This window comes from Neophocaena asiaeorientalis, unplaced genomic scaffold (genome assembly GCF_003031525.2).
Source record: "Neophocaena asiaeorientalis asiaeorientalis breed wild unplaced genomic scaffold, Neophocaena_asiaeorientalis_V1.1 scaffold868, whole genome shotgun sequence".
Lineage (NCBI taxonomy): Eukaryota > Metazoa > Chordata > Mammalia > Artiodactyla > Phocoenidae > Neophocaena > Neophocaena asiaeorientalis.
The window spans coordinates 27,582-49,707 of record NW_020173941.1 but is presented as its reverse complement, the minus strand read 5'-3'; the positions used below and the strand labels follow the sequence as shown (position 1 = coordinate 49,707).

At 38.6% G+C, this 22,126-nt stretch overlaps 1 protein-coding gene across 8 annotated transcripts in view; it reads right to left on the bottom strand.

The window, feature by feature from the left end:
- NEB (nebulin) overlaps positions 1-22,126 on the bottom strand; it is a 118,804-nt gene that overhangs the window by 70,273 nt on the left and 26,405 nt on the right. For all 8 annotated transcript variants that reach the window (XM_024752717.1, XM_024752718.1, XM_024752719.1 and 5 more), the window contains 21 exons: positions 21,276-21,380; positions 21,022-21,129; positions 20,311-20,622; positions 19,422-19,625; positions 18,479-18,583; positions 17,480-17,587; positions 15,775-16,086; positions 14,745-14,948; positions 13,916-14,020; positions 13,219-13,326; positions 12,060-12,371; positions 9,820-10,023; positions 9,363-9,467; positions 5,146-5,250; positions 4,733-5,044; positions 3,927-4,031; positions 3,279-3,377; positions 2,976-3,077; positions 2,745-2,852; positions 1,462-1,773; positions 20-124 (listed from right to left, as the gene is read on the bottom strand). In XM_024752717.1, coding sequence (XP_024608485.1) covers positions 20-124; positions 1,462-1,773; positions 2,745-2,852; positions 2,976-3,077; positions 3,279-3,377; positions 3,927-4,031; positions 4,733-5,044; positions 5,146-5,250; positions 9,363-9,467; positions 9,820-10,023; positions 12,060-12,371; positions 13,219-13,326; positions 13,916-14,020; positions 14,745-14,948; positions 15,775-16,086; positions 17,480-17,587; positions 18,479-18,583; positions 19,422-19,625; positions 20,311-20,622; positions 21,022-21,129; positions 21,276-21,380 — 3,540 coding nt within the window. The remainder of the gene's footprint in view (positions 1-19; positions 125-1,461; positions 1,774-2,744; positions 2,853-2,975; positions 3,078-3,278; positions 3,378-3,926; positions 4,032-4,732; positions 5,045-5,145; positions 5,251-9,362; positions 9,468-9,819; positions 10,024-12,059; positions 12,372-13,218; positions 13,327-13,915; positions 14,021-14,744; positions 14,949-15,774; positions 16,087-17,479; positions 17,588-18,478; positions 18,584-19,421; positions 19,626-20,310; positions 20,623-21,021; positions 21,130-21,275; positions 21,381-22,126) is intronic.

Below are 22,126 nucleotides of genomic sequence, written 5' to 3'. Positions count from 1 at the left end.
AAGAACAGGCTTTGCTCACCTGAGTCACCATTTCCTGGTTCTTGGTAACCCTCACATGGTCTACAGAATCCAGGGGGATCCAACCAATGCCTCGGAGCCACTCCAGGTCAGCTTTGTAGACTTTCTGAGAGCAGGAAGGGAGACATGATGCAGGTATAAATGACTCAGGAACAGGATGACAAGCAGCAGGTTAGAAACAATGTTTTCAGAAGCTTTTTAGGGTTTTCTCTCTAGTGGCTGTTGTCTCATTGATTCAATCATGATTTCATCCGTACACCTGAGCAACATTTCTTGAGCCTGTTACTATAAATGAAGAACTATGGAAGGTTATTTGAGGTATAAGTATAAGGAAGACCTCTAAGTGTAAAGGAAAGTTACTTATAAAGTGCAAAGTGGTTAAAGGCTATGAGAGGAAGACCATGCAGATGCTGTGGGAGTTGAGGGTAAGGGACCATTGTTTTCATCTGTGAGCATAAGAGAAGGTTTTACCAAGGAAGTTATAGTTACACAGAAATACATTTAGACTAAAGGGGCATTTAGACTAAGTAAAGGAGTAAATGCTCATGTACTGTAGGGTTGGGGGAAGCATCCCTCCAGCCCATCTCTACCCTTCCCCCTCACTTCCTGAATTCTCTCAGGCCATCCCACACCAAATGAAGAGGAGTTGCTAATCTGATTAAAGTTCCACAGTGGTCATCCTCCTGCAGCAACCAGTGAGGTGGGATGTTCAAGTTCACCACCTGTGCTGTAGGCAGTCTTTGACATCCTGTTTCTGTTTTGGTAATTATGAGAAGACCCAGGTAGGGTTAGCTCCTCGGCACACCTGAGCATCACATCGATGCATTGTGTTTCTGTTCCCTAAAGACTGCTGGTGGCAGGTAGAGATCTTGATTCAGCCTTCAATGGGAGCTGGCCTGAGATATATTCTCCATCCCAGCTTTAAACTCTGCATAAGGGATTCTGGGCCTCATGCAGCTCATCAGTACATTGTGTCCTCTTTGCTTTGATCCCTTGTAAGCAACTCCTTCATAAATGCCATGAGGAAGGAGACGCTCAGCAAAGCAAGAAGGAGGCATTCCCAGGTCCCTGACTATACTATCATCTAATGTAGTCAAAATCCCAACTCCATCTCAGCTCCCACCCCAGCCAATTATTATTTCAAATCATAAATTGATAATTTTCCATGCAAATGTGAGGAGCTGTTGATGGCAGAGATGGTACAAAAGCAGATTTCTAAAAAATTGACTTTGAAAGTTATTCAGAAATGCACAGTCAGTAGGCAAAGCTGTCTGTCACTGCTCCCAACCTTTCTCTACTTCATATCCAGTCTTAATTACCTTCTGAGAGCAAGCTAAGTATTTATGGTCCAAAGTGTCATAGACTGGTGGTTCTAGAATGCTGCTTATGATTCTCAGAGTAGACCATACGTTTCTAGATAATTAAGAAACAAAAATCACTTACATCGCTTTGTAGGTCATAGGCCTTCCTTGCCTGAATAACATCATTTTGGTCAGGGTGACACGTCCATTGGTGCAGGTAATTGCGGTAATCAGTATCACTGACAAGGGCCTGCCCCTCCTTGGCCACCAACACCGACACCAAGTCAGGAGGTATATTGATTCTGGCCTTTGTTTTGTGATAGTGCTCTTTGTATAGTCTGTCGTTCTGAATCTGGCCTGCGTGCTCGAACCAAACCAGTTTAGGATCATCTCTCATCGTCGGGACACCAACATAATGACCTTTCTGCTTGACATGATCAGCTTTGTATTTCAGCTGGTGGGAAGAGGAACAGAGATCCCATCAGCTTTGACAAGCACACAAGGCAAAGGGGGCTTGAAACATCAGCAAACTCAGTCCCCCAGCTCTTTGTGTTACTCCCCCAAGAATAAATATCAAAAAACATTGAAATAGGGTGGGAGGGAGGCTCAAGAGGATTAATCACAAGATTATATATAAATCTTTTGTATAAAATAATAGAAATAAAATAATCATTATTTCGCTCAGTAGATGTAATTATTTAAGGAGAACCACGTAAGTACTGACAGGCTCTCTCATTGATCAAACTTTAGTCAGGCTCCCCTGGGCCCTCTTCTTGATGAGGGCTCCACTTTGGTCTCTGTCTTTGCTGGGGCTGCAGAGCCCAGTTTTAGCAAAAATTCTGTTAAATTTTAGCAGAGTTTAGCAGGAATCCCCCTATCCTTGATATCTCCTTTTAGTAACTTTCCGTCCACTGGACCCCTCACTGTTCCTTGGCTATAAATCTTCAATTGTCCTTTTTGTATTTGGACTTGAGCCCAGTTCTGTAATGAGGTTGCTTTTCCCCTTTTACTATAGTTTTTAAATAAAATCTATTTTTACCACTTTGCTAAAAAACAAAACAGAAACATTGAAATAAATAGATACGAAGAAATATCAATTTAAAAATAGAAAAATATACACTTATTTTCTAATTCTGGCAATATTGTATTTGAAAGCTTAGAGATTTTAGGGAAGCAGGGAATAGAAGAAAAAACAAAGACTTCAAACGATAGTTTTTAAAGAAGCCAAGAAAAAAAAGATGAAGAATGCCAAAAGCCCATGGGAAAAGGACCAGAAGGGAGCAAGTACCCTGGCCATCCCCAAGCCTGGCCAGGCCTGCCAGCCAACAAGGAACTCTCCATTACGCTACATGCCTTAGCATAAATGGGTTCCTGCACAGGGAAGGTCCAGCCTTTGCAAAGCACACTCATATCGGAATAAATTACCTCGCTCTGAACGTCACCAGAGTGATGGGCATGAACAAACGGCACAGCATCCGGAGGCAAAATGTAACTTGTGGCTTTTTGTTTCTCCCAGCTTTCCTTGTAGAGATACTAAAAGACAGCCAGGACAAAGGGTTAAACCAAGGAGTCAGAATGGAGGGATAAATCTCCTATTGTTATGTTATGGTCCTCTGTCCCCATACAAAGTGCCAGGCATCCAGGTAAAATCCATACCTGGTCTAGTATTCGGGCTGCCTCCTGGGCAGCGTGCAGCTGAGGGGTTTCTGTGAGGGTGTACTTTGATTTGGTGTCATTCCAATTTTTTCGGTATTTAATCTAGAAATGAGAAGAAAGTTGGTAAGTTCTTTGATATTAAGAAAACATAATGCTGTCCAAGCAAATGCTAGCATCATTCATCTCAACGTTTACAATCTGTATCTCAGACAATGACTGCACGCTGAGTGTAAGTAAGTGGAAAAGCTTTGGAAATGATGTCTTCCCAACCGAGCAATTTTAGAATGACAGTCATGTACTTACATCATTTAGGATTTCACCACTTTGTTTTGCTGTCACGTAATCAACTCTGTCATCCACGGGAGTAAAGTTGAGAGTTTCTATTTTTGTGCGATATTTTCTCTATGGGAAAGAAAATATCTTTTAGATAGCTGTAGTCTCTGGTCCTGTGTGAGTTGATAAAGATATGCTGCATTTAAGGACCCTTTCTCTACTAGAGGCATAGAATGCCGTATGTCAATGGCATCTTCCTGGCAATTTGGCTTTCTTCTTAGCATTTTATTTTTTAACAAATGGGTTGCCTTCTTACACCTTCCACAGATTTTAAAGTAGCAGATCTAGTTAGCTCCCAAAGCCATGTAATGTATCATTATGTGAACTCAGTTCATTTTTTTTTTCAACTGGACAAACTTCTCTCAAGTGTATTGCCATTGCTGACAAAAGAAGGTTTCTATTTATACAATTCTAAGCATTGTTGAGTGTAGATGGATGTGATTCCATAATGTGAAAGGGACAGTACAGGATTATTTTGGAAAAATGTATGTCTGGCTTAAATGACAGCAATTGAAATTGTTAAAACTGCTGATGGGGAATGACTGCATTTTGGCTCTTACAGTTTTTGCTCAGTCTCTTAGGAAATGTGCTGAATGGCAGGATAAGATCCTGGCATACCTCACTGAAGATGTCTGCAGCGTGCTTGGCATGATTGACAGAAACAGAATCATCTGGCATCCAGCCGATCCCACGTAACCATTCCAAGTCAGCCTTGTAAATAGCCTGTGAAAATAAGACCAGGAAGAAGTCAGTGACCCTGGTCATATTTATTCTATCCATTGGTCTGATGGAGAAATGCATTTTAAGAATGACATACTCAAGCAGCCAGACAAGTAACATAAGTAAATTAACTATGAGGCCAGGTGGTATGACAAACCGGCTGGGGACTTATTTGCTATTTAAAGGGGGTTAGCCTCAATTCAGCTCCAGGTTATTGTTGCAAGGGCTAATGCATGTCTGGAGCTGCATCCTCTGATTTTTTTTCAGTAAAAATGGGAACCCCTAGATTTGTACACAAAATTCCCTGATTTAAAAGCCTTGGCAACTTAATTCAACATTTAAAAATACTGTGTCAACTAAAATAGCATATCTGTGACTACATCCTGACCATGGACTGCTGATATATTAGTTACAATTTAAACCTCTGTTGCTACTTAAATTCTATTAAAATAATATTTTCAGAGTAGCTGTCTTTAACCGGAAACAGTTAAGAACTATATTCACACTACCACTTATTTCTTGATACAAAGTCCAGATCCTTCATGGCTCTGGTGATTTTGATACCATACTATAAGGTCTAACCAAAACCAAATTCTTCGCTATACAAAGATGTGAAGTGATGATGCAAGGATTTAATGACATAAACTTTCTGGGAGTCATGGGAAAATGATGCAAGAGCTCAGGCTAAAACGCAGCCCACTCACATCGCTTTGCAGATCGTAGGCTTTCCTGGCCTGAATCACGTCCTGCTGGTCAGGCATGCACATCCACTGGTGCAGGTAATTGCGATAATCAATGTCGCTGACCAGAGCCTGGCAATGTTTAGAGTGCGTGATGGAAAGCATATCCGGAGGGCTCTGGAACTTAGACTTCCATTTGGCCCAGTGCCGCCGGTACTCTCTTTCATTCTGAATCTTGCCAGCTATGAGGGCCCAGCGGATCTTGTTGTCATCCCTGGCTGTGAGGGTACCCACGTAGTGTCCCTTCTGCTTCTCATGGTCAAGCTTGTATTTATACTGGAGACAGAAAAACAAAGCAGATGGATCACAGCATGAACTCTCAGTGTACCTAGGGCATTTGTTTGAAAAACTGAGGAGTTAAACAAGGCCATACTCACATCACTGGCGATCTCCCTGGAGGCCTTGGCGGCCTGGATGGGGATGGCGTCCAGCCGTACATCACAGCTCATCTTCATCTCATCCCAACCTTCGCGGTAAATTTTCTGAAGAGAAGGAAAAATAAGGTATCGTTCCAGATTCAAACTTACTAATGACTCCAAGGGTTCAAGTAGAATTAATATCAGAGGGGTGCCATTTTTGAAGTCCCAGACCAGTTTAAAAAAAGAATAGGTGAAAGAATCATTCTGTACCAATGTACTGGAGAACAAAATCATATCTGGAATCCAAAGATCTGGGCTGCACAAGAGTTCTTTCTTTTCTTTTTTTTTTGAATTATAGCTTTGATGTAGCTGTTCATGGTTTATGTGAAAGGGTTTATCTGCCTCTTGTATTGGTGTATTAGTGGCACTGGGATATGTTTAAGTTCAGACATTGGCAGGCTAGTATTGAATTTCTCTAGCTTAATAATTCTTTAATTCATTTTTTAATCTTCAGAATTATAAACATTTTACATTTGAGTTTTTTTCCTCTCTGTATGGTTTCTTAGATCTTCTAATACGATTGATGATGCATATTGTTTGGGAATGTTAGATTTTCTTTCTGAAGCACCATTGGATGTAACGGCTATTTTCTAAGTGCAGCACTGTTTTGTTTGTAAAGAGAAGTCAGTTAAAGTAGTGACTGATTTACAGATAGCCTTCTAAAAACATATTCACATTTAAGTGGATACCTTCTGTACTGACGATGTCAGAAAGACTCAGAAATAAGAGTAATTTAAATGTATAAATCAGAAATCATACCTATCACTATGGGAGCTTGAACAGTGCAGAAAGGAGAAGTGAATTTCAATCACTGACAGTTTCATGGCCTTTTCATATTTGAAAAATGAGTGCTTAGATAAATTTTGTCCTTGTAATGGACAAGTTTTATATGAATTTTCATTCAAGTTTTTGTATGAATTTTGGGTGGTCCAATTTTAACATTTGACTTGTTTTTTTGTACAAAAGAAAAAAGTGTTCTCCACATTTAAATGTATTACACTAGAGAATATTTCATGCAAATTTGTAACTATGTTATTTAAACTTTTAAAATTTACTTTGTTTTATTACATATGCTGTTACACTATTTTTTCTTATGTATTTTTTTTGTTTATGTGGTCAAATATATTTTTTATTTGAACTACAAAAAAAATTGGGCTTGAGACCTAACTTCTTCACGTACTAATTTTGAGAATGTGGGCAAATTCCTTAATATTTTTAAGTCTCAGCTTTCCCATATGATACAAACAAAATAACAGTCTTACCCGTGTGATTAGTGTGAAGATTAAATGAGTTAATTTAACATGGATTTGCTTGGTTACCCATAAAATGATATACAAATATTCTGCAAAAGTTGTACTTTCTAAATGATGGAAATAATTTAAAATAGTGGATTTTATCGAGATTATACTACTGGCAACATCATGTATGAAGAAAGTGTATATTTTGGTTAACATTCAAATAGGATGTTTGATTTCTTCCAGAACAAAAGTCATTCTCATTAGTATCTAAATACCTAAATTTAACAACTTTACTTTTGGCATAGTTTCAATTACTAGTCTTGTTTTTATCATGATATTAATGGTAGGGTTCTGGTATTTCCAGCTGAGAAACTTATCATGTAAAAGAGAGCCCACGAGACTTTCAGAATTCCCCTGCCAAAGATACCTATGGCTCAGAAGGAAGAGGGTGAGGAGACTACACTGCAGTGATGAGCTGGCTGTTTCTTCATCCAGTCACTTGGCAGTAAGAGCACGCTGCACCATATACTGATTCTGGTCCAAAAAAGAATGTAGCAATGCCTCAAAATGTTGTTTTCTTCCCAGCCCTTGGAAAAAATTAGCTCCCAAGAGGCTCATTACAATAGAGTTGGTGGTGCAGTTTGGCATAGGGTGAGTAATCTTTGCTTGGAAGGCTCCTTCTCTCACAAAGATTTATTATGTTTTGAAAGATGCCAAGTTCCAAGCCATGGTGGACTGCATTAAGGTAGTATCCTTCTTCTAAGGTCATACTTGTTCTACACACAGAAAAATCTCTGTGATCTATGAAGGTGGTACATTTCTTGAACTTTCTTAAACTGTGAAGCTAGCCATGTAAGCGAATTCTCTTTTTATCTAATAGACTTTTTAGTTGATACTCTTCCTTTCCCTGGACATGTAATGATTTATTCTGCAAATAATGATAATTTTGCCTTGTTCTTTCCAATATTTATCTCTTATACTTATGTAATTATTTTGCTGTGAATAAGAAGCTTATCACTTAGCTACTTCCAGCAAATATTAATAAATGGTAATGTTATGGGTATCCTGACTTGACTGAGAAGCTTACTTACTTGAGGATGTGGCTGGCCTTTGATATGAGATTTATTCTTAGTTATGACAAGAAAATATTCATTTATTCTTATTTTGCTAAGATTTTATTTTAAAAAATAAGAATGGATATTGGATTTGCTCACATGTCTTTTTAAAAAATTTCTTTTAATTCATCAGTATTTATTTATTTATGGCTGTGTTGGGTCTTTGTTCCTGCATGGGGTCTTTCTCTAGTTGTGGCAAGCAGAGGCTACTCTTTGTTGTGGTGCGTGGGCTTCTCATTGCAGTGGCTTCTCTTGCTGCGGAGCATGGGCTCTAGGTGCGCTGGCCGCAGTAGTTGTGGCTCCCGGGCTCTAGAGCGCAGGCTCAGTAGTTGTGGCACACGGGCATAACTGCTCCGCGGCATGTGGGATCTTCCCGGACCAGGGCTCGAACCCGTGTCCCCTGCATTGGCAGGCAGATTCTTAACCACGTGCCACCAGGGAAGTCCCACACGTCTTTGTTTTTTTTTTAAACATCTTTATTGCAGTATAACTGCTTTACAATGGTGTGTTAGTTTCTGTTGTATAACAAAGTGAATCAGCTATATGTATACATATATCCCCATATCCCCTCCCTCTTGCGTCTCCCTCCCACCCCTCTAGGTGGGTCACAAAGCACTGAGCTGATCTCCCTGTGCTATGCAGCTGCTTCCCACTAGCTAGCTATTTTACATTTGGTAGTGTACGTTAGTCCATGTCACTCTCTCACTTGGTCCCAGCTTACCCTTCCCCCTCCCTGCCACATGTCTTTTTAAATCTAATACAATGAGCATATGATTTTTCTCTTTTGTTTTATCACATCATTAGGTTTCTGAATACAGAACACTCTTGGCATTCCTGAATGAACCCTAGTTGTTTGTATCATATCATATTCATGTGTTACTGAATTTGATTTGTTAATATTTCATTTAAGATTTTCCCCATTATTAATGGTCTACAGTTTTCATTTGTGGAACTATCTTTGACAAGTTTTGATAATGGTGATGGCTTTCCTTGTTTCATTAGGCTGTCAGTTTGTTTATTTTTTTGAGGTTTGGAAAGAATTCCCCTATGAAATCATTCTGCATGACCCTGATATCAGAGAGGAGGAAGGAGAGTCTTTAATAACCTATTAATTTCTTGCAATATGTTTTTATTCTTTTTCTGGGCTCAATTTTAGTAATTTATAACTTCCTTAAAAATCCCCTATAGGCGAGAGAGAGTCATGGACATATACACACTAACAAACGTAGTAAGGTAGATAGCTAGGGGGAAGCAGCCGCAAGGCACAGGGATATTAGCTCGGGGCTTTGGGACAGCCTGGAGGGGTGGGAGGGGGAGAGTGGGAGGGAGGGAGACGCAAGAGGGAAGACACATGGGAGCACATGTATATGTATAGCTGATTCACTTTGTTATAAATCAGAAACTAACACACCATTGTAAAGTAATTATACCCCAATAAAGAGGTTAAAAAAAAAAAATCCCCTATAGATCTGGGTTTTAAAATTAATTTGTATAAAGTTGTGAAAAGAACTCTCATAATTATTTTGTGCTCTTCTGAATCTGTTGTTAATTCCCCTTTTTTCTTTGTGTGTCTCTTCATTCCTCTTTCATTATCTTTCTTGTCCTTGTTCCCTTCTCTCTTCTGTCACGTTGACATTGCTTCACCATAATTGGCCTTGCCCAGTGACTGAAAGCCAGGGGTCTGCCCCTCTCCTCACTCCTGGTCAAGGGCCTCCTTGCCCACTCAATCTTCTCTTCCCTGGCTATGAAGAGTTCCCTAGTGATATCTTCATACCAATTGGGTGACTTTCCAAACAAAAAGGGAGTCTGTTGCAGTACTTACATTGCTCATATTAAGAGTGTTGGCTCTAGCGAGATTAATTTCTGGAGTATCTGGCATTATGTGGATCGAAGTTTTATCCACGTCCCAAGCTTCTCTGTACTTTGGCTATGGAAAGAACCAATGATAACAAAATTACTTCACAATTTGTCATTTTGCTAGTTGTAGTGCACAACTTTCGATTTTTCTGATCCAAAATCTTTTCATACTAAGGTAAAAGTTTCCAGAATCTTTTCACATAAGTTACTCAAATTTGATATGAAATCTGTATTAATACCTTTTATTCATACTTCGAGTTTTGGTTTAAAATTAGTAAGCAATAACAAAACAACTGTATCAATATTACTTATTAAAATCTTTGCTATCATCAATATTATTATCTTACAAATGGATTACCAGGTTAATTATCATTTTCTATAACATGAACTTAATTTTAATATAGAAGAAAAATGTGACATACAATACTAATATTTTCAGCATTTGATTTAGCAAGAACAACTTCAGGTGTGTCAACGATACTTGTGTACTTGAGTTTCACCACAGGTGTCCGATAGACACTGTCTTGTAGGATATGCTGGGCATTTTTCACTCTCAGTACTTCGGGAGACCCTTCGGGCACCCAGCCGATGCCACGCAGCCACTCCAAGTCAGCCTTATAGATGGCCTGTTTAAGAAAACAAAGTTAGGAGAGGCAGGGTTTTGTTTTTTTTTAAATCGTGGTAAAGTAAGGAAGCAGTTTTTCATGTTGCATTTTCTCTTCCGCAAACAATGATAAAGCCGAGCATGGGCCTGACAAAAATAATTCCTCATATGCATAGCAGTGTTTTGTCCTACTTTGTTTTCCGTGGCAGGGGCTCTGTGTTGGGGTGCCTATGCATAGTCTAGAAAGCAGAAGGATGCAGAAGGAGTGCTTTGCTTAGGGGATGTGTGGAAGATTTTTGAATATTTTGGTAATCATCACACTAGCCAAGGTGGACTTTTAAAGCAATAATAATAGGCTCTCCAGCAAGTTCTCCACACAACAGCCAGAATGATCTTTACAAAATTCACCATTCAGATTTGATGTCACAACATACCCCCAACCTATGGTTTCTCACTGGTCTCAGGATAAAGATCAAAATCTTAACATAGATTAGAAGGTGATGATGGTCTAGCATCAGTCCCTACCTATTCTTCCAGCCTCATTTTATACGTGCTTCCCTTTTACCCATGTGTTCTGACCACACTGGCCTTTCAGTTTGTGGTTTGCATACCACCCCTTTTGCATACATTGGTCATTCTGCAGGAATGCACCCTGTGTCCTCCTCATGGAACAAACTCATGCTCTCCTTTCTTACTCCTAAATCAGCGCTTTCCCAGAGAAGCTTTCCCCACCTCATTTTTCATAGTGCCATGATCATTCTTCCTCAGCCATCCCATTTTTATGGATATTCTCTAGTTAACATCTGTTCCTTTTCATCAGTGTGAACTCCCTAAAGTCAGGAAGTTTGTCTTGTTCTTCTTTATTCCCCATTGTACCTTTAGGGCTTAGCACAAGACCTGGCACATGGTGTGTTTAATAATTACTTTTAAAGGGATAATTAAGAATGTAATCCTTACTTCCACAATTTTGATCTCAACTGAGTTTTCTTTTTCCAAGATAGCACTTCTCTTTGAATTGGAATTTGCATTTTCTTGGCTGTCTAAACCTGTTTGGTCAGGTATATGTTAAGTGGTTAACCAGATATAATTGCTCTGTGTGAAACACCAACTATTAATTTCATAAAATAACCCACTGTGTTCTTCAGAAATGGTATTTTAATAACTGTTTAATAGGATACAAATATCAAACTAAAATAAAGAGTAAGAGGAGTGAAAATGTAGGGAAATTTCTACCTTAATGAAGAATGTTATATGTTTTAGTGTGTAAAGTATTGTGGGTACCCAAAATTTGGGAGAAGGGATTCTTGAAGAGGATTACATACAGGTTTTGAAGCTTCCCTTCCTCATTCTTTAAGAACTTCATTGATATGCATTCCTTAATATACTAACGTGGTTCAGGATAATGAGGAGACTGAATTTATCTAGAAATGGTACTAAATCCACCGGTTGGGAATTCATTTCAAATGATGGATATACTTTTCTATAACAAACTCATTCATTATGAGAAAACATCTCCTGAAGCTTAAGGCAACCATGTTCAGATAATTAAAAGAAGGTATTAATTCTGTACAAGAAACAAACATCCTGATGGAAGTCATCATTTTCAAAAGATTAAATCTGCAAAAAGATAAGTAAATCTAAAAATACTTTAGGTAAATTAATAAAACAGTGCTCTGAAGAATACCAAGTTCAGGGAACCTAGTGAGTTTGGAGCATGCTGCTAACCTTTCAAATTAATTTCAAGGAAGACAGCCCCTATCATTCAATTGAAGAACCACGAAGATGCCTATGTTTAATAAACTACAGACAGTGCACACATTAACAAACCTATAGAAAAATTCTGGTAGCACCAGTAGCAATGAAGATGAAAACCCTCTGAATAAGCCCAGCATTAAGGCTTGTGATTAATAAGCTTGGTAAAGTACTAAAGGGAAGTAAGTGCTCAGGCAGGGAGAATTGCATTTTCCTCAGCACTGGCAGGAGTGACCGGGCAAAGCTGTGGAAGGCTGTCTTCCTGGGCAATAGCTCACCCCTCAGGCACCACAAGCAACAACTTACATCACTCTGCAGGTCATAGGCTTTCCTGGCTTGGATCACATCATTCTGGTCAGGAAAGCAAGACCACTGGTGTAGGTAGTGGCGATAGTCCACATCGCTTGCTAACGCCTGGCCTTCTTTGGCAGCATTGATGGACACCATGTCTGCCGGGATGGTGATCTTAGCCTTGTGGTCATTGTAGGCCTTTTTGTACAGCCTGTCATTCTGCATCTTCAACACATTTGCTGCCCAGACCAGTTTAGGGTCTTCCTTGGCATTGCGACACCCAATGTAATGACCCTTCTGTTTCTCGTAAGCAGTTTTGTATAGATACTGGTGGATGTGAACAGAAGAAAGAAGAATTGTTTCTCCAAACTCACTTTTTCTAGACAGCCTACTCAAATAACTCCATCTCCCTCACATTACCCTTTTTGGGGCACTGCTTTTCTTTGAATTCATACTATAAGTTTTATACTTCTTGATACATTGGTTTGTCTTCTGTAAGCATGAAAACGTTGTGAACACCTCAAAGGCAACAATGGTGCGTCTGGATTCCAATATAGCGTTGCCCACTGTTTCCCAGACTTCAGTCACTGTTTGCCATTCTCACATGTTTTGCTACAAAGCACCACCTGTACTTCATACTTTACTTTGTCAACTTGATTCTTTGTCTAAATAAATATATTTTAAAGTTTAAACTTATTTAATATTTTTATTTTAAAATTTATACTCCTATTTAAATGGGAAAAAATCAGTATTTTTCTAGGACACATCAAAGCCAACGTAACTATTTTAAAAATGCTTGTCCATGTACTGCATAAAATTTTCACAGGAACCACCTATGTATGCTGTACTTCAACAAACAGTAGAGTTCTTTGTACCCACTGGATCTCTGTAAGTGTTCATGCATTAACTGATATTGAGAAGATATTGAAAAGAAAATAAAAATCTGTGCTTAAACATACGGAGAGCAGAACCAAGCAGAGAAGTTAAGTGGGTCATCAAATTGTTGTCAAAGTTGTTCTTGAATTGGGGATTTTAAAGCACGACACTAGTAACAATGCCCTTCATTCTATTAGATATAATTCCTGGGGAATTAAATTAAAGATTAGTACAGTATTAACTCTCTGAGTGTCTATGAATTAGTGTTTGTTAACGCTGGGCAAGGAGGAGCTCTCACATCACTGGCAATATCTCTGGAAGCCTTGGCATGCTGGATCCCGATGGCATCTGCTCTCAGGTCATAACCCGTTATCTTGACATCTTCCCAAGCTTGCTGATACTGTTTCTGCAAACGGAGATTGCAGTGCCACAGTCAATATGAAGAGGAAGCTACTGAGTCAGCATTACCGATGTGTTCAAGAATATGTTAACAGTTACGATGAAAAATTAATCTCCCCTTAAGATTTATAAAATAGACTGGTTTCATACTGAACTTAAGCTCCAGTACATTTTTAATGACATGTAGTAAAGTTCTTTTCCACTAACTTTTTTTTAAAGAAGGGAATTTAAAAGATAGTAAATCATGTGAAAATGAGAAAAATTATACATATTGTTTGGCTTTTAAAGGGAAAAATCAATGATAGGCCACTAAAAAGAGAACTAAGTATTACTATACATGCATATATATGTTTTGATGTTGTGTGTTTGGCATAAACCACTGCATTTTTCCTTCCAAAAAAGATAAGGACACACATCTCTATATTATAAACACATACGTAGGTGTGCGAGCACACACAAATGACACTTATTAAAGACTAGAAGTAAAAGGAATATTAGGGAAATGCCTTTTGCTAAATGCTCTCTGGAGCATTTTGATGAGAGGTTTGGTGAGGCAGAGAACACTGTGTGAAGCAAGTGGATGTGCAGGGCCTTACGTTGCTGATGTGCATGGTGTTCATCTTGGACTGAAGCATCAATGGAGTGTCAGCCGGTACATTCACATTTGCCTTCTCTTTGTCCCAGGCGTCACGATACAGTGGCTGGTAAAAATGAAAAACAAAGGATCGGTGATGAGTAAATAAGCCAATTACCACATGAATAAAATTACAGGTACAATTAAAGGTTTTCTTTGGATGTGTTCAGATGTAAATGGAGATCACATTTTTTTTTTCATCTGTGTTTTTATTTAGAAGGTGCCAAAAGTGACTTCAGCAAGAAGAATACATTCATGTTTGCTATAATATAAATGTAAAACGAGTCAGAAACATGATAGTAAATAGATCCTCTTCTATTTATTCACATGCAATTATCTGGCAGGTAAGCTCTCATTGCAGGTGATTATGATAATCCACATTGCAAATCAAGTCCTGGCTTTCTTGGCCTAAATAACTGTCATAATGTCTAATATTGGGGCTGCCCCTGGACCTTTCAACTTATTTCACCGTTGAATAGCAGTAAAAAGGTGGCGGTTTTGTGATCATTGTATTAACTGGTGGACCTGTATTACAGGCAAGGTCTACAAAATGTGTTCAAGGTGTACTTCAGAGAATATGGAACATGAAGATGCCTACCACACTTATATTGACCAAAGAATTATCTAAACAAATGAAATGTTGATGCCGTTAATTGATGGGCTATATGAAATTCTATCTGCATACATGAATGTTCAAGATTCTAATCCTGGTGTTAGCAGTTTAAAGTTCACAATTATAATTTTTATTGAGAGTTCTTCAATGTGTCTGAACATAGCATCAATTGACTTACCTCACTGATCTGTACAGCATTGATCTTTGCCAGAATAACTTCAGGGGTATCAACAATGCTGGTGAATTTGAGGGCCTCAGGCCTTGTGCGATACAACCTTTCATTCAGGAGATTCTGGGCATTCTTTACTCTCATCGCTTCCACGGAACCCTCTGGCAACCATCCAATACCCTTCAGCCATTCCAGGTCTGATTTGTACACGTTCTACAAGAAGGAGAGGACCACAGAGTACAGAAGAGTCAATTTGCCTACTAGAGCATGATGCCAGCAAACCACACACAACCTCTACTTAAACCAGCTGGGTGGCCAGTCCCATGAAACTCAAGGATCAATATTAGATGTTAATATTTGAGTGTTACATCTCTGGCACACATCTCTGGGAGAAGTTCAGAGTATCCTACAGGAACTGGAGCAGGGCTAACAACTAGCACTTGTGGAATGACAGACCACAATGGCACATAATTTTGTTTTTATGTAAGGTTGAGCTTCTGTGCTCACTACTTGAAATCTGCCTTTTATGTGCCACTGGGGATAATTTCTGTAGGAATCTGGGAGAAAAAGTTTCTTAGAAGCATGTATAATAAAAAGCAAAATACATACTTATATCTATGTACACCTCTCCTCTTTCTCTCTCTCTAAACATATTATTTAAATATATATATATATATATATATATATACACACATTTTTCCTATGTGTGCCAGATAAACTTGAAATCCAACATTTTTTTATGCTTACATCTGTTTCTGACATTTAGATACCTGATCATGCAAATGTAATGGATCAGGACAACTGGGATTGAAATTTTCTACTTAGTTACATAGAATAAGAGAGTGATTTTCATCTGATGAGTAAGGTCTTATAAGAAGGAATCCTCTATAAGATAGAAAATATTCAGGAAGACTCTGCAGAAAAATACAGAATATGTTAGATTCTATTAAGATTACTGTTTAAATTACATCCTTAAGGAATATTCTGTGATTAAACACATAGACACATCTCCCCAAGAGTCTGGAGACAGGATACGCACATCGCTCTGCAGTTCGTAGGCTTTCTTCGCCTGGATCACATCATTCTGGTCTGGCAGACACGTCCACTGGTGCAGATAATTGCGATAATCAATGTCGCTAACCAGGACCTGGCATTTCTTGGCCTGAACAATGGACATCATGTCCAACGGTGTATTGTAGATTCCTTTAGACTTCTCATAAGCTTTCTTGTATTCTCTGTCACTCTGGATCTTGGCAGCATGTATAGACCATACCAATTTGGGGTCATCTTGTAGGCTGCGGAAACCCACGTGGTGGCCCAGTTGCTTACGGTAACCTTCTTTGTATTTGTACTAAAGTTGTAAAAAATAAGATAAAAAGACATATGGACATAATGTATGAAGAGGACTTTTCATTAAATGGTTTTGGAATATTTTTTTAGCCTCAATGTAAATTGGCTCAAATTGGTAGTTATTATATATTTTAGTTCTCTTTAAGGAAATTAGGGCTATTTTAGATAGTTTCACAGAGGACACGAACAAATCAGGAGGGAAATAGTATGGTGAACAAGAGTAATAAAAAAATAATAGCTAACATTTACTAGCAATCACTATATGTCAGACACTATTATGAATGCTTCAAATGTATTAGGTTGATTCATATGAAATTGCTGAATTTTTTGGTTAAAAATAGTTGAATCGTGGCAATTATAACCTCATTTAATCCTCAGAACATCTCTATGATGTGGATATTAGTATTATCACATATTTCAAATGGGAAAAGTAAGGCACAATGGGGATAATCATTGTCCCTAAGGTTGCCTGGCAAGTGGAAGGTCAGTATCAAGGGTACTGAAGGTACTTCAGGTAGGAAAAAGTCATATGTGTGGTTTTGGAGACAGACAAGAAAGGAGCATGCTTCAGGAATGGAAGACAAGGCTGTTGGTTTGAATCAGCAGATGACAACAAAAGGCCTGTGGATAAGAGTTTCCACCTATTCCACACTTGTTCTCAGTGTCTTAGGACAAGAGTAAGATCATTTCTGTTTCTTTCCTATATTTGGATAACATGGAAAAGTTTGGAGAAACGGGAGAGAGAGAGAGCTGGGAATAATGCAGATACTATGGATTGGCTATGCCTTTTCAGAGATAAAAATGAGAAGTAAGAAGGAAGAGACAGCTGGATACTAAGACAAAAACTAGAGGAGAATTTGAAGAAAAGGAACAAAGGTAGCTTAAAGATTTGGAGCTGGGGGGCCTTGGTAGAATAATTATTTTGACTGCTGGTACGTTTTAAAACTACTGTTAAATGAACTTCAAAGGGTTACTCAGAGGAGTATACATACACCTCCAGCATAAAATCTTGTATATAAAATGTGATCTCAGTCTTAAGTCTTGTATCAAACTTTCATCTGTGATTTATATTTATGGAGAATGTCCCAAAGATCTGTGGGATAAAATCACATTGTATTGGTTCCTGAATTTTTCCCCAGAATTTGGTATAGATCTTCATGATATTTTACTTCTACTTAGAAACAGCTTAGAAGGTATTTACACATATCCTTCACCTATGTTTACCTCAGTGTTTTTCATCCCATTTTAATATTTTAAAATAAAGTCTTTAGCACAAGGCAAATGCAATTGTTTGCATAGAATTAAAAAAAAATCAAACCAAATCAAAATTCTTGAAAAATATTCTATTTGTTGTATAGAGAAGAAAATCCACAAGGAAACAGAAGGAGCTGTACCTCACTGGCAATTTCTCTGGAGGCTTTGGCATGCTTGATTTCAATGGCATCTGCTCTCAAGTCATAGCCTTTCTGCTTGGCCTCATCCCAGTCTTTCTGGTAGAGTTTCTATTGAGGGAAAACACAGGTTTGCTTACAAGAATTGAAAATCAGTAGAGATATTCAAAGGAGTCATGATATGAATCACAAAGCACAATGTAAATGAAGGCGGCATAAGAAAAAACAGTCGCTTCTGAGTCCTTCTTTTGGTTATTGCCTATTTACTTTGTGGAGTGCAGGGTACTTGTGACTACAATTTTAAAGCTAAACATCTAAATCTACTAATATTTGAATTATTTGCATTCACCACAATATAGTACAATGTGAAAATATCCCATTATACAGTAATGGGAACTAAGAATCAACTGTGAACCTAGAGAACCTTCATCAAGTAACTATATAAGACTTGATAAGATTTTTTCCCAATGTTGCCCTTTGACTTTTCAAAGGTCCCTGCTAAAGGGATGTGACATAGATATCATACCTATCCTACACTTTGCATATAATTAAAAGTTTGACTTTTCTTATGGCCTTGAAATGTCAAACAAGAAAGTTCTGGATCAACCAAGAACCTATCAAGACAATAGAGACTGTTATCTCTTATACTTACTTGTGTAAGAGGCACTTTACTAGGGATTTCATTCCTCTCAATTAATATACAATGAAACTAAGCTGTGGACGTTGGATATAGGACAATGATTCCAAGGTTGAAAGAAGGACACCAGTGAGATTCAGGTATCCCACCTCTTGCAGTGCAGGGGCCCAGATATGTATCGAAACTAATGTTTGAAAGAGAATTTCCATTCATATTGCATTGGGAATGGTAGCCAAAGAGGAAGTATCTAGCACCCAAAGCTGTCAACATTTCTAAGGCAGGTAATTTGTCCATTATAACACACCCCATAAGCTGACAGATATTGTCCCATAAAGACATTTACACTTCATATTTATGCCTCTTACATTGCTGATGTGCATGGCATTGATTTGGGCTTGCAGTATGACTGGCATGTCAGAAGGAATGCTTATGTTGCTTTTATCTTTATTCCAGGCTTCTTGATATAGTTTCTGTGGAGAGAAGGAAAATATTATTTTAATACAGCAATAGAGATGGATATCTAAACATTAAGCCTTAGCAACTATTTAACCTGGGAAAACGTTGTTATAGGTTTGCAGTGGTTAGTTTTTTGTGTCAGCTTGGCTAGGCCAGCATACCCAGGTATTTGGTCAAACATTATTCTACATGTTTCTGTGAAGGTATTTTTTAGATCAGATTAACATTTATACCAGTAGACTCTGGGTAAAGCAGATTACCCTCTGTGATGTGGGGGCTTGTTCAGTCAGATGAAGGCCTTAAGAGAAAAAAGACTGACCGCCCCTGAGCGAGAGTAATTCTGCCAGCAGACTACCTTGGGCTTGAACTGCAACTCCTGCCTGGGTCTTGAGGCTGCTGGCCGACCCTGCAAACTTTGGACTTGCCAGCCTCTACAATCATGTGAGTCAATTCCATTAAAAAAATCTCTCTCTCATACCTCTTATTAGCTCTGTTTCTCTGGAGAACCCTGACTAATACAGTGTTCTACCATTTAACATGTAGCATTATGCCACAGGTTTTGTAATAAGTATTTGCTTTCCTGAGTTGTAATGGAGTGACATTTTTCACTTTAGTGCTTCCAGGTCTGTGTGTGAGGTAGGGGAAAGGCGCCTTGGCATTTGTCAGAGTTCTACTTAGCATGTGCCTTCACTAAACTAAACTAAGAGATTCTTAGAGTTGCTCCAAGCACTTTAAGTCTTGGAAGAGAAACAATCTACTTTCTCTGTTTCATCCACAGATGCTCCGTTTGGGTGGCATCTTCTGAGACGAGAGTCCTGCTAAAGGAGAGCCTGGCGGTAGGATGGTTCTTACCTCACTCATTTGCAGAGAATTGGCTTTTGCCAGGACAACCTCTGGCGTGTCGACAATGGAAGTGAATTTCAAGGCTTCTGGGCGTGTCCTGTAGAGCCTTTCATTCAGCAGGTCTTGAGCACCCTTCACCCTGGTCATTTCTACTGAGCCTTCTGGCATCCAGCCAATGCCACGCAGCCAATCCAGGTCTGCTTTGTACACATTCTACAGAGACATTAGACAGAAATATTGTTCCAAGTGCTAGACATAGCATCCCTTAATTGGAAAGTAAGTTCACGGGGTTGAGGGGCTGATAAGCACAGGAGATGGTGTTTCCAAAAAAGCAGGACCTGAGATGTTACATGAATCAGGGGTTTCAATATCCATGACAGAGTAATTTGTAAAAGCATAATTTTTTATGCTAGCCATGAATAAGGATAAAATGGTAATAATGCTAAATTTCATGGTAATTATTTGATATTTCAAAGAATTATATAACTGAAAAACAATTTAAAGATATTGTGTCAAATCTCATTTCATTTTCATCCTGTAATAGGATGAAACTCTGTTTAGTGTTTTGGATACAGTACAATAGTGGCAGTTATTTTTTAAATGTTCAGATAATTTACGCTTATTTGAAATATATTTTCATTGCCAGACAGTACAAAGGACATGAAGAAAATAGTCTGGAATCTAGGCCAGGGAGGACATGACCTAAGTAGGGTTCTTCATCTATGTTCTTTGATTCCCATAACATAACTCCTAAATATGGGTTTTGTTTTAACAATGTGAATGGCTCCCCGAGGTTGTGCAGTGAGCAACCCATGGGTCTGTCCACAGAGGCACTGTCTGTACAATTAACAAATCTATGTCCTCCCACTCCTCCTTTCCCAAAGATCACGTTACGTACATCACTCTGTAATTCATAGGCCTTCCTTGCTTGGATAATGTCGTTTTGATCAGGTAAGCACGTCCAGTGATGCAGGTAATTTCGATAATCAATGTTACTGACCAGAATCTGACATTTCTTGGCCAGCAAGATGCCTAACATGTCCACTGGGCTACTGAACTTGGTCTTCCACTTCTGGAAATCCTTCTTATACTCTCTTTCACTTTGAATCTTCCCTGCATGTATGGCACACATAATCTTGGGGTCATCTTCAATGCTCTGGGCTCCAATGTGGTGGCCCTTCTGTTTCTCATATGCTTCTTTGTATTTGTACTAAAACATAAGAAATATATGTTTAAAAGCCCAGTTTTAAAACCACATGCATGCTGACAGTTAGACAACATGAAAACCCACAAGCAAATGGATAAGAATTTCATATTTTGAATATTTTGACATCTCTGAACAATTTTAAACTGTTTTATGCTGTCATAAACGTAACAGTAGTGTAATCATATATCTTCACTGCTGAAAACTTTTTCTGCAACAACTCTAACTACAATTTCAAAATGTGTTTTCAAAATGTGTTTTTCTTCTCTGAGACAACAAAGGGAAAGGTCTTGGAATGTAAGAAGCATGACTTATATGAGGAAGCAGTTACAAACTGTGGACCACCAGCTGCACTGTGGTTGTTCAGCAAGGTGAGACCAAGGGGGTTAGACAGAGAGCGCTTACGTCACTGGCAATGTCTCTCGAGGCCTTGGCACTCTTGATGGGAATAGCATCAGCTCTCAGATCATAGTCCTTCATCTTTGATTCATCCCATCCCTTGGTGTAAAGTTTCTAGGTGGAGGATAATACACAACAGAAAAAGAAAAGAGTTATAGAAAGTTAACAGGCCACTTCCAGTAAGGAAGGTGGTAAGATAGAAAAAGTATTTTAATTACTCCTAGACTAAAGGCTGACTTAACAATCAGGAAATCTCTTACTTGGCTTATATTGGCAGAATTGCTCTTGGCCAGCTTGATTTCTGGGGTGTCCGGCATCACGTGGATGGAGGTTTTGTCAGTATCCCAGGCTTCTGTATATAAATGCTATGGGGGAGGTGAGGTAAAACCCTTTGTTAAAGCCAGTACATTGCAGTTATTATAAAATTTAACTCATTTAACTGTAAAATAGCCTTTGAAAACTTATGTGGAGGTGAGGGAAGCAAAAGGGTATGGGGAGAGTAAATCATGGCAATATTTAAACAGACATATGATCGTTTCATAGCCAATGTAAAGCAACATCATGATCTCAATTATTGATTCTTTTCATCCAGTGACTCTCAAGCTTACTCACAGAACCTTCAAGGATGGAGCTTGGCTATAGAACTATGATATAGTAGAAATCCCTAGACTTCAGAATCAATCCCAAGGTCAAACCCAACTCCCCGATGTCCAAGCTGTGTGATCTTGAGAAAGGTACATAAAGCCTCACATGCCTCATTTTTTGGAGGGGGATAATCATATCTTTCTCATTAAGTATTTTTTTAAACTTTATACTTACCTCTTTTTTTTTAAGTTGGGGTGAAATTGGTGTATTACTTTATTGAGTATTTTTTCGAGATTAACTGTAACATATGTAAAGTGCTTGAGTCATAGTAGGCACTCAACAAATTTTATGTTCCCTATTGTTATTATCACTGCTGTTGATGAGTGTGGTACAGAATAGAGTTTCTGGAGTTTTAATACCCCAGACGTTGGAGTTTGCTATCTGAGAGTCAATTTCATATTCTGCACTGAGCCCTCATTCTCACTACCCAGATATTTGGAAGACAGTCAGGCAGGTGTGGGAGAAT